The sequence below is a fragment of the Microcebus murinus genome, chromosome 4 (assembly GCF_040939455.1).
Source record: "Microcebus murinus isolate Inina chromosome 4, M.murinus_Inina_mat1.0, whole genome shotgun sequence".
Taxonomy (NCBI): Eukaryota; Metazoa; Chordata; class Mammalia; order Primates; family Cheirogaleidae; genus Microcebus; species Microcebus murinus.
Window position 1 is genome coordinate 44,298,745 of NC_134107.1, and position 12,493 is coordinate 44,311,237.

Below are 12,493 nucleotides of genomic sequence, written 5' to 3' on the forward strand. Positions count from 1 at the left end.
ATTCACACATAATGAGAAACCACAAGATGTGTTACAGTTAAGAGAGTATGTATAAAAAGTTTTACTTTGTGTAATTTTTAATACAAGACATCTAAAGCCTTAGATAAACAGTAAGTTGATCCTGTTAGGAACAAAATATGGCACGGATTCCAGAAACAAGAACTTTTTTTTTGCATTTAGGCTTTTCAGTCACTATGCAATGATTATCGATTCGCCAAGGACAGTAACAGTCAAATACTAGAGAAAAGGAGATATGAGAAACATCTTTTATTTTTTCTAAAGAGGTGAAAATAAGTATATTTCTCACTCATAAGATTTTTGAACTCTTAAAAATGCAATTTCCTCTTTTCAAAGCACATGCCATCTTAAAAAAAAATTTTAGCAATGTACATTTGCACTCAAAGAAAAACATGCAGCGCCATTGTCTTCTGACAAAATTCTGCATAAAAAACCCCACATGACTTTCTGCAAATATGTTCCCTCTTTATTATTTAGGGACTCCAAACCACAAACATTCAGTGCAATATTTATTGTTTCTTATTTCCGTAGGAAACACAGGAGTAATGATGTCTTCTGACTACAACTGTTTCCTGATGGTTGAACAACAGTCTCCCTCTGCTTTATTTTAAAGTACTCTCTTTAACTTGCTGATGTAAGGTACAACTAGAATTCAGGAAAACTTGAGGATCCAAGTGGAAGATGGAAGAGAAAATACTTAAGGTCTACCCTGTGCCACAAACTTAGGAAAAAAAATTTACACAGAAAAAAAAATAAACCAAAAAACCTCAGATTTTATCAATGCACCCTTTTAAAAAAGTGTTTTTTTTTAATTTCTAAGAGCAGCTTAATGTGAATCAAAAGCAGTTCCTGAGTAACTGCAGTAAACAGTCTTTTTAAATATATATATGCATATATATACACACACATACATATATATTTGCAACTTAGCTCATTTTGGTTCTGCCTTAATTTACCTCCCTAGGATTTAGTTGAATAACAGTCCTTTCCTTCCTTTCAGTTCCCAATGTGCAAGTACAATAGCATCAGCTCTGGGAGTTGGCGTGGTGCAGATGTTCCCTTCCACTCCTGTGTTGTCATCTGCATGTCTGTCAGGCCAGGTTTCCAGAGTTGCTGCAGGTCATAGTTCCTTCAATCTTATAAAACCTGTGAGCGCCATGACCGCTTCACGTCTTCTTCATCAAGCGCCGTGACTGCCAGGTGTGGAGCTTGTTGTAGGCTGTCTGGAGCATCTCTTCTATGTGACTTACCAACTGAAAAACAAAGCAAGACACTTAACACCTGGGCAAAGGCAAGGGAAGTTAATGCTTCTGACCAAATCTGGCAAATACTTCAGAGTGTAGTTTCCAAACTCATTTGTATTTTCCCAGTCAATGAGGCCACATGTAAGCCCTCTGCGAAGGTGTCATAAGACATCATTTTGTATGGAAAGAGATGTTAGGATGCAGCGAAGAGGCTGGACATTCTATCTGCTTTGTCTGGGCTATAGTGTCTGCCCTGTCATTAACCAACAATACAACAACATCAAAGTCACGACTGTGCTCTAGACCTCAGTTTCTTCTGTCAAACGAGGGGGCTGACCTAAATCGGTGATTTTTAAATGTAAACACTGGACTGCTGAGGCCAAGATGGTGGTATCAACATCTACAGAAAATTTGAAAAATGCCTCACACCCCCCACCACACCCTGCTAAAGATTCTGATTCAGTAGGCCCAGGAATCTCTGATTTTCAAAAGCTTCTACAGTTAATTCTGCACAGTTTTGTGAAGCACTATTCTATTTTACTCCATTTCAGTATTTCAATATAACTCAATATATTGAAAATCAGTAGATTACAGAAAATCTGAATGATTTCAATGCTTTGTATAATGTGCTATGTTACATTTTGGAGTATAGATCTTATCTTTCTTTCTTTCTTTCTTTTTTGAGACAGGGTCTTGCTCTGTTGCCCGGGCTAGAGTGCAGTGGTGTCATCATAGCTCACTGCAACCTCCAACTCTTGGGCTCAAGCGATCCTCCTGCCACACCCTCCCAAATACCTGGGACTACAGACACATGCCATCATACCCAGCTAATTTTTTCTATTTTTAGTAGAGACAGGGGTCTCACTCTTGCTTAGGCTGGTCTTGAACCCCTGACCTCAAACAATCCTCCCACCTCCCATGGTGCTAGGATTACAGGCATGAGACACTGTACCCAGCCAGGACTATAGATCTTTATGGATAAGAATTTTGCCCCCATCATACACATAACTAGACATCAACAAGATCACAATGCCTTTTTTTTTTTTTAAGAGCCCAGGTCTGACTATGTTGCTCAGGTTGGAGTGTCGTGCTATAGCTCGAACTCCTTGTCTCAAGCAATCCTCCTGCCTCAGCCTCTCAAGGAGCAGGGACTATAGGTGTAATCCCATACTCAGCTCACATTGAATCCTGACATAGAACTCTTTGGGATACGCTTCCTTGGAGATGCACAGTATTTATGTGGTTGGAAATCAAGTCTTTTAGACTCCAAGTTAATTCTGGAAGAACAGTGATGAAGATCAGGAAGTCCTAAATTCTTTTAGCATGTCGATGACTTGAATTCAAGAGGTACAGAGTTAAAAACCCATTTAGCGTGTTTAGGAAATAAATACTTAGTAAACCTCCCCTTTTAATTATCCTGTTGTTGAAATAATATTGAATTTTATGTTTGTAACTACAGTTATGCACCACATAGTGATGTTTTGGTCAATGATGAACTGCAAATATGATGATGGTCCCATAAAATAATGAGAGCCAAAAAATTCCTATCACCTAGTACAGCACATAATACTTGATAATAAATGCTGGTACTGTTTTACATATTTACTATATTTTTAAATCATTATTTTAGAACATACTCCTACTTATATAAACAGTCTCAGGCAGGTCCTTCAGGAGGTATTTCAGAAGGCATTGCTATCACAGGGGATGACACCTTCATGCATGTTATTGCCTCTGAAGACCTTCCAGTAGGATGAGATATGAACGCGGAAGTGATATGATAATGCTGACCCTGTGCAGCCCTAGACCTAATGTGTATGTTTGTGTCTTAGATTTTAGGAAGTTTAAAAAGAAAAAGAAGCTTATAGAATAAAGACATGAAAATATTTTTGTATAGCTGTACAATACGTTTGTGTTTTTGTTTTTTTTTAAGACAGAGTCTCACTTTGTTGCCCAGGCTAGAGTGAGTGCCATGGCGTCAGCCTAGCACACAGCAACCTCAAACTCCTGGGCTCAAGAGATCCTACTCCCTCAGCCTCCCAAGTAGCTGGGACTACAGGCATGCGCCACCATGCCTGGCTAATTTTTTCTGTGTATATTAGTTGGCCAATTAATTTCTTTCTATTTATAGTAGAGATGGGGTCTCGCTCTTGCTCAGGTTGGTTTCGAACTCCTGAACTCAAATGATCCGCCCGCCTTGGCCTCCCGGAGAGCTAGGATTATAGGCGTGAGCCACTGCACCCAGCCACGCTTGTGTTTTTAAACTGTTATTAGAGTCAAAAAGCTTTAAATAATTAAAGTTTATAAAGTTACAATGCTACAGTAAGCTAAGGTTAATTACTGAAAGAAAAAAATGTTTAGATTTAGTGTAGCCTAAGTGTACAGTGTTTATAAAGTTTATAGTCATGTACAGTAATGTCCTAGGCCTTCACATTCACTCACCATTCATTCAATGATTCACCGAGAGCAACTTCCAGTCTGCAAGATCCATTCATGTGCCCTATACACATGTACCATTTTTTACCTTTTATACTGTTTATTTAATATTTTTAGTTCTTTATATTTTATTTATTTATTTATTTTTTATTCACTGGTCGCATTTACAGTGAAAATATACTGTTTATTTTTGTTTTTTGAGACAGTCTTGCTCTGTTGCCTTGGGTAGAATGCAGTGGCATCATCATAGCTCACTGCAACCTCAAACTCCTGGGCTCAAGCGATCTTCTTGCCTCAGCCTCTAGAGTAGACACCCATCACCACACCTACCTAATTTTTCTATTTTCAGTAGAGATGGGGCCTAGCTTTTGCTTAGGCTGGTCTTGAACTCCTGGCCTCAACCCATCTTCCTGCCTCGGCCTCCCAGAGTGCTAGGATCATGCCCAGCCTTTTCTTTTTTTTTTTTTTTATTTTTTTATTTTTTTTTTAGTGACTGCAATCATCTGGCACACGCCCAGCCTTTTATATTAGATATTTACCATACTTTTTCTATGTTTAGATACAAAAATATTTACCACTGTGTTACAATTGCTTACAATATTCAGTACAGTAATATGCTATATACAGGTTTGTAACCTAGAAGCAATAGCATAGGGTAGACCATATCATCTAGGTTTGTGTTAAGTATACTCTGTGATGTTCATATTATGAAACTGTCTAACAATGAATTTCTAAGAACATATCCCATTCATTAAGTGACGCTTGACTGTACCATTCTTCCCAAGTCATCTCTGGGAAGACTGGCATCACATATCTACAAAATTTTGTATGGTTGTTCTAGCCTTGCTTCAAAAAAAAACTGCTAAAAATTATGGGCACAAAGTGACACTTCTCACTCACTACACCTCACTCACTGACCTTCCCTATTATATACAATCAGGGAAGCTGAAGGCAGACAGAACACAGAAGTATTTGGTTTACTGTCAGTACCAATTCTGCCTTACACTGCTAGGTTTGTGCTTGCTACTCAGTTTTTTCAAGTCAATAATATATAGTTGTAAGAACATATACATATTGTAAATCTATAAAGAAAAACATGGAGATGAGGGTAAGAGGGAGTGGTGTGCAACTGACCAGGGATACTCATGAAGTATCTATGGGTTATGGTAATATTCTACTACTTTTTCTGATTGGTGTGTACATATATACTTGCTTTATTATTTAAAAATGTATATGCATTTTATACTCTATTCTGAATACATGACACATTTTATAATTAAAAACACAGCACTATGAGCAATAGAAAAGAAAGAAGTATCTATTCATTTACATGAAAACAAAGTTAATTTTACCACAAAGAGAAAGATCAGGCCAAAATCAGATTGTTGCCTTACATTTGTGCTTAAATACTGTCTCCGAATTTTGTCTTGGAATGGGCAGAGCTTTGTAACTTGGAATCGTTCCAAATTACTTTTCATTTTCACTACCTAAAAAAGATGAGAGACAATGAATTACAGAGAAATCTCAAAGCTGTAGGGACCAAGAGATAAACACTATCTTCCACATATGAAGAAAATTCTTCTGCTGTAGAAAATTTTTAAAAATGAAAAATAATAGAAATAAAAACATACCCTATTATATCCCACCAATTGGAGATCATCATTAACACTAATGTGAACATCTTTTAGTCAAAAACATTTATCTAAGTCAGTATTTAAAATGAATTAAGCATTTAAATGTATAAACACACCAAATACTTCTTGTAACCAATCCCTTTTGGATATTTAGGCCATTTCCATTTCTCCTACCTTAGATAGTGGCAAACATCTCTATAGCTAAATATTTACATTCTTAACTATTTCCTAATAATATTCCTTATTTATTTCTAAACATGAAATTCTATTTGAATGTTGAAGTCAAAGCACTTAACCTCAAGCAATCTTCCCGCCTCAGCCTCCCAGAATGCTAGGATCACAGGCATGAGACACCATGCCCAGCCCTGCTTGCATTCTTCAGTGAGCTGTCTGTTAAGTCTTTTGGCTATTGGCAAAAGATACCTAATAAGGTATTTATCTTTTTCTTAATCATTGTGCAGTCTATAAAGTTATTGTTAACTACTAATGCTATATTTTTCCATTTGTCAATTGTCTTTTAACTGTTAAAGGGGTTTTAATGGAAATACCTACTGTTGTATTTGTTGTCAGTCCTTATTTTGATTTTGCTATCTCTAAAAAATATATCAGATATAAATAATTTTGCTGATGTGATTTGTTTTTGGTCTCTATTCTTTAATTATTCACAGTGGCTAGGAGGTAGATACAAATTTTAAGCTGTATGATCATTATTTATGGAATTGGTCTAGATCTCAGTTTCCTAACCTATGAAATGGGTAGAATTACTATCTACTTCATAAGATGCTGAGAGGCTTAAATGAAATAATGTATGCATAGTAGTTACTTCCAGTGTCTGGCACATGATAAACACTCAAAAAAATTCTAATTTCAAAATGACACCTAAGTAAGTCATTACCATAATAACTGGCTGTGTTTAGAATTGGTTCTAACCTTTTCTTCTAGGAATGGTGTATTAACGGGAAAGCAGGACCAGAAATGCCGAAGTAGTTCTCCAACAGCTACATACAAGTGTTTTAGTTCAGACTGAATATCATTTGGCACCATCTCTGCAAAAGAGGACATGGTCCATAGGGTAAAACTACATTCACACATGAACAGTCTCTGAAAAAACAAACACTCAAAGAATAAACTTGAACATGTACTCTTTGCCATTGCCAAACCAGGATGTGCTATTATGAGATAAGTTAACTGATTTTGTGGCTGAAAGATCACAGAATTTTATAACTCATAGTATTTTGGAGAAACTTTCAAGTTTCTCTTTATTCTAAGAAAGAAGCCTTTAGTATGTTATTAGGGAAACTAGCAAAGTATCACTATTTGTAACATTAAGACCATTCTGAAACCTAACTTCTTGTCTAGATATAGTTCAGAATTTGAATGCATAAAAACAAATCTACAAAACAAAAATCCCAGAAACATTACAAAGAAAAAGCAAAACTCGGCCGGGCGCTGTGGCTCACGCCTGTAATCCTAGCTCTTGGGAGGCCGAGGCGGGCGGATTGCTCAAGGTCAGGAGTTCAAAACCAGCCTGAGCAAGAGCGAGACCCCGTCTCTACTATAAATAGAAAGAAATTAATTGGCCAACTGATATATATAAAAAATTACGGTGGCTCACGCCTGTAATCCTAGCTCTCTGGGAGGCCGAGGCGGGCGGATTGCTCGAGGTCAGGAGTTCGAAACCAGCCTGAGCAAGAGCGAGACCCCGTCTCTACTATAAATAGAAAGAAACTAATTGGCCAACTAATATATATAGAAAAAATTAGCCGGGCATGGTGGTGCATGCCTGTAGTCCCAGCTACTTGGGAGGCTGAGACAGAAGGATCGCTTGAGCCCAGGAGTTTGAGGTTGCTGTGAGCTAGGCTGACGCCACGGCACTCACTCTAGCCTGGGCAACAAAGTGAGACTCTGTCTCAAAAAAAAAAAAAAAAAAAAAAAAAGCAAAACTCGTTACCATTGCTCTCGTCTTGCTCTTTAGAGCTTATATGAGCAAAGGGACACGGTGTTTCCCCGAAAATAAGACCTACCCATAAAATAAGCCCTAGCAGGATTTCTAAGCATTTGCGCAATAGAAGCCCTACCCTGAAAATAAGACCTAGTGATGGGCATGGCTACGCAGCATAGCTGCACAACCCATGCATTTCATCGCAGAGCGGTAAATATTAGCAGCCCTTCTCGTCTGCCCCATAAGAGCTCTATTGCTCGACATGAGAGACTGGGGCCAATGGTTCTAAAGGAAATAGAGTTGCAAGAAATTCAGGATGGAATTCGGGGTTTGGAGACTTATGATGATGTTCCAGAAGAAGACGACTTAACTATATTTGAATAAATGTAGATCATTGTACCGTACTTAAAAAAAATAACACATCCTCTGAAAATAAGCCCTAGGGTGTCTTCTTGAGGAAAACTACATATAAGACCTTGTCCTATTTTAGGGGAAACACGGTAGTAGAAGGTGGCCCAGAACATACGGTTTATGGCTTGCTGTGCTCCTCCCTGCATAAGTGCTCCTCCGGGTGACAGTGCTGTGATGGTACTGCTGGCAGCACTACTTGAGAGAACCTGAAAGAAATGAAGACAGAAACTGGTTTTCCCTTTTTTTTTTTTTTTTACCACCTTCCTTACTTAACATCTCAGTTTTATAACAAAAGGTCAAGTGTTCATTTCTGTATAAATATTGTATCATTTATAGTGATCAGAGTGAACTACTTTCCTTGAGGCCAGAAACAGCCTGTGTAGAAAAATAATATCTACCTATCTTCCAGGAGTACCTGGCAAGTCCACAGGAACTACAAATGTGACACCAGTTAAGCCCTTTCTTATGCATTAACTCAATTTAATTTGGGAACTTACCAGTTAAGGTAAAATTGAATTTAAGGAAAAACAAACAAAACAACATGTTACCATGTATCTACCTAATAGCAGCTGTGGAAAAAAAAAATCAACAGAGCAGAAATTTATTAATTATTTAATTTTCAAGGAAGTGAATAGCCAAAAGGAGGAAAAATATATTCCCCATTGTAACAGCATCAACATTTAGGGACATAATTGACCTATTTATTCAATGAGTACAAGTGGCAGGCACTATGGCTATAGAGAGAACAAATCATTTTTGAAACAGCTCAAGGGCAGGGTTAGTGTGTATGATTTTCTAATGTCGTTTTTATGAGTAGAAATCCATGAGCATGTGGATTGGATTAAGAAGTATTTTCTAACTTGGTTTAAAAGTACAGTATAGAACAACCATGAGCCAAGGGCACATGGGAGCTCTTGTTATTCCTATTTCCCTTTTGTCAGAAATTTCATAATATAATCAGTGGTTTCAATGACTGCTGAATTTGCTGACTATCTACCAGTTGCATTCACTATTGGGACTTTCTGACTCAAATCATGTGTCTCAGATAATAAAATAACTTTTTTTTTTTTTTTTTTTTGGTAGGAGAGAAGGGAAGAAGCTAAATGTATAAGACTGATTATACCTTAAAAAAGTAATGTGGGACCTGGCTCATGCCTGTAATCCAAACACTTTGGGAGGCCAAAGTAGGTGGATTGTTTGAGGCCAGGAGTTTGAGACCAGCCTGGGCAACAGAGTGAGACTCCATCTCTACAAAAAATTGAAAAATTACCCAGGCTTGGTGGCCTGTGCCTCTAGTCCCCGCCACTCAGGGGGCTGAGACTTGAAGGATTGCTTGAGCCCAGGAGTTTGAGGCTACTCTGAGCTGTGCTCATGTCACTACATGTAGCCTGGGTAACACAGTTAAGACCCTGTCTCTTAAAGAAAGTAATGTGGGTCTACTTGGGCCCAAGGGCCTGATGTTGGACAACTATAGTCTGGATGGAAAGAAATGGTCAAATAATCCTAAGTTTCTTATATGTACATTTATGTGTGTGTATGTATGTATGTGTATATATATATATATATATATATATTTCCTAACTCAGAAAGGATAATACCAGTAGCAGTGATACCCCAATAGCAATGAGTATACCTAGTACCCTGATCTTGGTTTCTAAACCCACTCAGCACCAAAAAGAAGCTTCCATGGCTCGGGCAGGGCAAATATAAGATAAGCTTGGAATATCTCTTATTGTGCCATAAAGTAATGGGAGGGGCTGTCAAAGAATGATGGGGACATTGTCAGAAATACACAAGAGCCAGTGGGAAGAGTGTAGGGAGGGTCTGACTACAAAGGGGCATGGGTGCAGTTCATGGGGTGACAGAACCATTTTTCTCTAATCTTGGTTGTGTTGGTGGTTACATACTGTGTTTATAAAAACTTGTAGAACAGTAGACTTAAGAGAGGTAAATTTTACTGTATATAAGTTATACCTTAGTCTAAAGAAAGAAAAAATGATAGCAATAATTTATCACCCATAGAATAAAGTATCTTCCCACAAGGAACTTATTAAAAAGTAAAACAGTAACTTTTCAGTGGAGAAAAGAAGGATTCTATCTTAAACAAGTGATCAAAGTTAGTATCACAAGTTAGGACATACACAAATCATGTGCCCCCTGACATAATCGCACCAAGGAAATCATCACTTCTGTGGTATTACTTGCAAAAATGCTTAACATGAATCTAGTCATAAAAAAACATTAGAGAAACTTAAGTTGAGGGCATTCCACAAAAAACCAGCCTATACTCTTTAAATGTCAAGGTTATAAAGACAAAGAAAGATTGAAAAACCATTTCATTTTAAAGGAGACAAAAGAAATGTGAGAACTAAATTATTAATACAATTCATGAACCTGCCTTGACTGGTGGAGCAAGAAAAGTTTTCTTTTGCTATTAAGAACAGCTGCACTACTGGTAAAATATTAGTTAAGACCTGTAGGTTAGATAATAATATGTTATCAATGTTAATTTGTGAATTCTATAATGGTATTAAGTTAAATACAGAATGCGTTAGTTTTCTGGAAATAGACACTGAAATATTTAGGGGGTAAAGAGTTATTATGCCTGTAATCTATGCTCAAAGTGAATCAGAAAACATATTTTTTTTTCAAATTTCTGTAAAATCTAAGATTACTTCGAAATCAAAAGTAAAAAAATAAGTCCTGATAAGCACTATAAGATATAAGTATGTACTCAGTGCCTCAGTGCTTATGAAAACAGAGAAAAGAAAAAAAACGAATCCCTCCCTGTGCATGTTAAGGATTGCTTTACAAAGGCAATGAAAGTGCAGTTGAGTCTTGAATAATTATTAGTTTCTCAAAGGCAGAAACACGGTTAAGGGCATACTAAGAGTAGACAAAGGATAAGTGAAAGAACAGGAAGCATGAAGGAGATGATGTGATCAAAAAACTCTGGACAGCTTAACATGTTAAGACTGGAATACAGAAAGCCTGTCTAAATGTGAAATGGACTGGTGGTGACTGCAGCTTTAGAGGAGACTGAAGAAGTGGGCTGTGGCCAGATTGTAGAGTCCGACATGCCAGACAAAGCACTCAAGACTGTTACTATGGCAATAAATGGTGGCAGTGAACATTTTTAAGCTGCAGGATGAGACATTATATGCTTTTAGAAATCTGGGAGATTTTCCCAATAAAACTGAGTATATATAGAAGGAAAAAGATCAGCAATCACGAAACACACTACCTTATTTTTTATTATCATTTTATCTTCAAATCCTTCTAAGACATTCTAAACACCATTTTTCCCTTGAAAAGTGTTTTGATTTTTTCTTTTTTTGCTTTTTTTTTGAAACAGTCTCACTTTGTTGCCCAGGCTAGAGTGAGTGCCGTGGCGTCAGCCTAGCTCACAGCAACCTCAATCTCCTGGGCTCAAGCAATCCTTCTGCCTCAGCCTCCCGAGTAGCTGGGACTACAGGCATGCACCACCATGCCCGGCTAATTTTTTCTATATATATTTTTAGTTGGTCAATTAATTTCTTTCTATTTTTGGTAGAGACGGGATCTCGCTCAGGCTGGTTTTGAACTTCTGACCTTGAGCGAGCCACCTGCCTCGGCCTTCTAGAGTGCTAGGATTATAGGTGTGAGCTACCAAGCTCAGCCTGATTTTTTTCAACTTATTTAGCAGATACAGTTGTGTGTTTTTTTTTTTTTTTTTTTGAGACAGAGTCTCACTTTGTTGCCCAGGCTAGAGTGAGTGCTGTGGCATCAGCCTAGCTCACAGCAACCTCAATGTCCTGGGCTCAAGCGATCCTCCTGCCTCAGCCTCCCAAGTAGCTGGGACTACAGGCATGCGCCACCATGCCCGGCTAATTTTTTCTATATATATTTTTAGTTGGTCAATTAATTTCTTTCTATTTTTGGTAGAGATGGGGTCTCGCTCAGGCTGGTTTCGAATTCCTGACCTCGAGCAATCTGCCCGCCTTGGCCTCCCAAGAGTGCTAGGATTACAGGTGTGAGCCACCATGTCCGGCCGCAGATACATAGTTTTAAAACCCAATTAGGCCGGGCGCGGTGGCTCACGCCTGTAATCCTAGCACTCTGGGAGGCCGAGGCGGGCGGATTGCTCAAGGTCAGGAGTTCAAAACCAGCCTGAGCGAGACCCCGTCTCTACCATAAAAATAGAAAGAATTTAATTGGCCAACTAATATATATAATATAAAAATCAGCCGGGCATGGTGGCTCGTGCCTGTAGTCCCAGCTACTTGGGAGGCTGAGGCAGGAGGATTGCTTGAGCCCAGGAGTCTGAGGTTGCTGTGAGCTAGGCTGACGCCACGGCACTCACTCTAGCCTAGGCAAGAAAGCGAGACTCTGTCTCAAAAAAAAAAAAAAAAAAAAAAAAAAAACCCAATTAAAATATTAGTTGTATAGTTCAAACTGATTGTGCTCATAAACTGAGGATGGAACTGTGGGAATTTTGGTCTTCAAACAATACAAGTTACCCACCTGAGTTAACTTGGGTGTATAAGCTTCCATTTCTTGTCTAATACTTTGAAAAGAATTAATAATGTCCTGACTCGTTGCATACTGTAGTGACTGGATTGGAGTTGGACCATGGTAATACCTGAAGGTTAGCACAGGAAAAATTAGTAATCACACATAGTAAAGATGCTCAGTATTTGTCTTTCCAACATTTTAGTAGCAAGTACAATGTTTCCCTCAAGGCAAAAAATGATACTATAGTTAAGAAGACCTCAATAAAACAAACAATTTAATTCCCATAAGGGCAATAACAAAGAAACAGCACAAAG

The 12,493-nt window shown here is 38.1% G+C and overlaps 1 protein-coding gene across 3 annotated transcripts in view; it reads right to left on the bottom strand.

Moving 5' to 3' along the window:
• Positions 1-514: 514 nt before the first annotated feature.
• Positions 515-12,493, bottom strand: part of GTF2H1 (general transcription factor IIH subunit 1) — a 41,181-nt gene continuing 29,202 nt past the window's right edge. For 2 of the 3 annotated variants that reach the window (XM_076002117.1, XM_012780634.3), the window contains 5 exons: positions 12,189-12,306; positions 7,801-7,891; positions 6,263-6,378; positions 5,093-5,185; positions 515-1,271 (listed from right to left, as the gene is read on the bottom strand). In XM_076002117.1, the coding sequence (XP_075858232.1) occupies positions 1,185-1,271; positions 5,093-5,185; positions 6,263-6,378; positions 7,801-7,891; positions 12,189-12,306 (505 nt within the window). In that variant the 3' untranslated portion in view covers positions 515-1,184. The remainder of the gene's footprint in view (positions 1,272-5,092; positions 5,186-6,262; positions 6,379-7,800; positions 7,892-12,188; positions 12,307-12,493) is intronic. The other variant, XR_012918955.1, reaches the window with a different exon arrangement.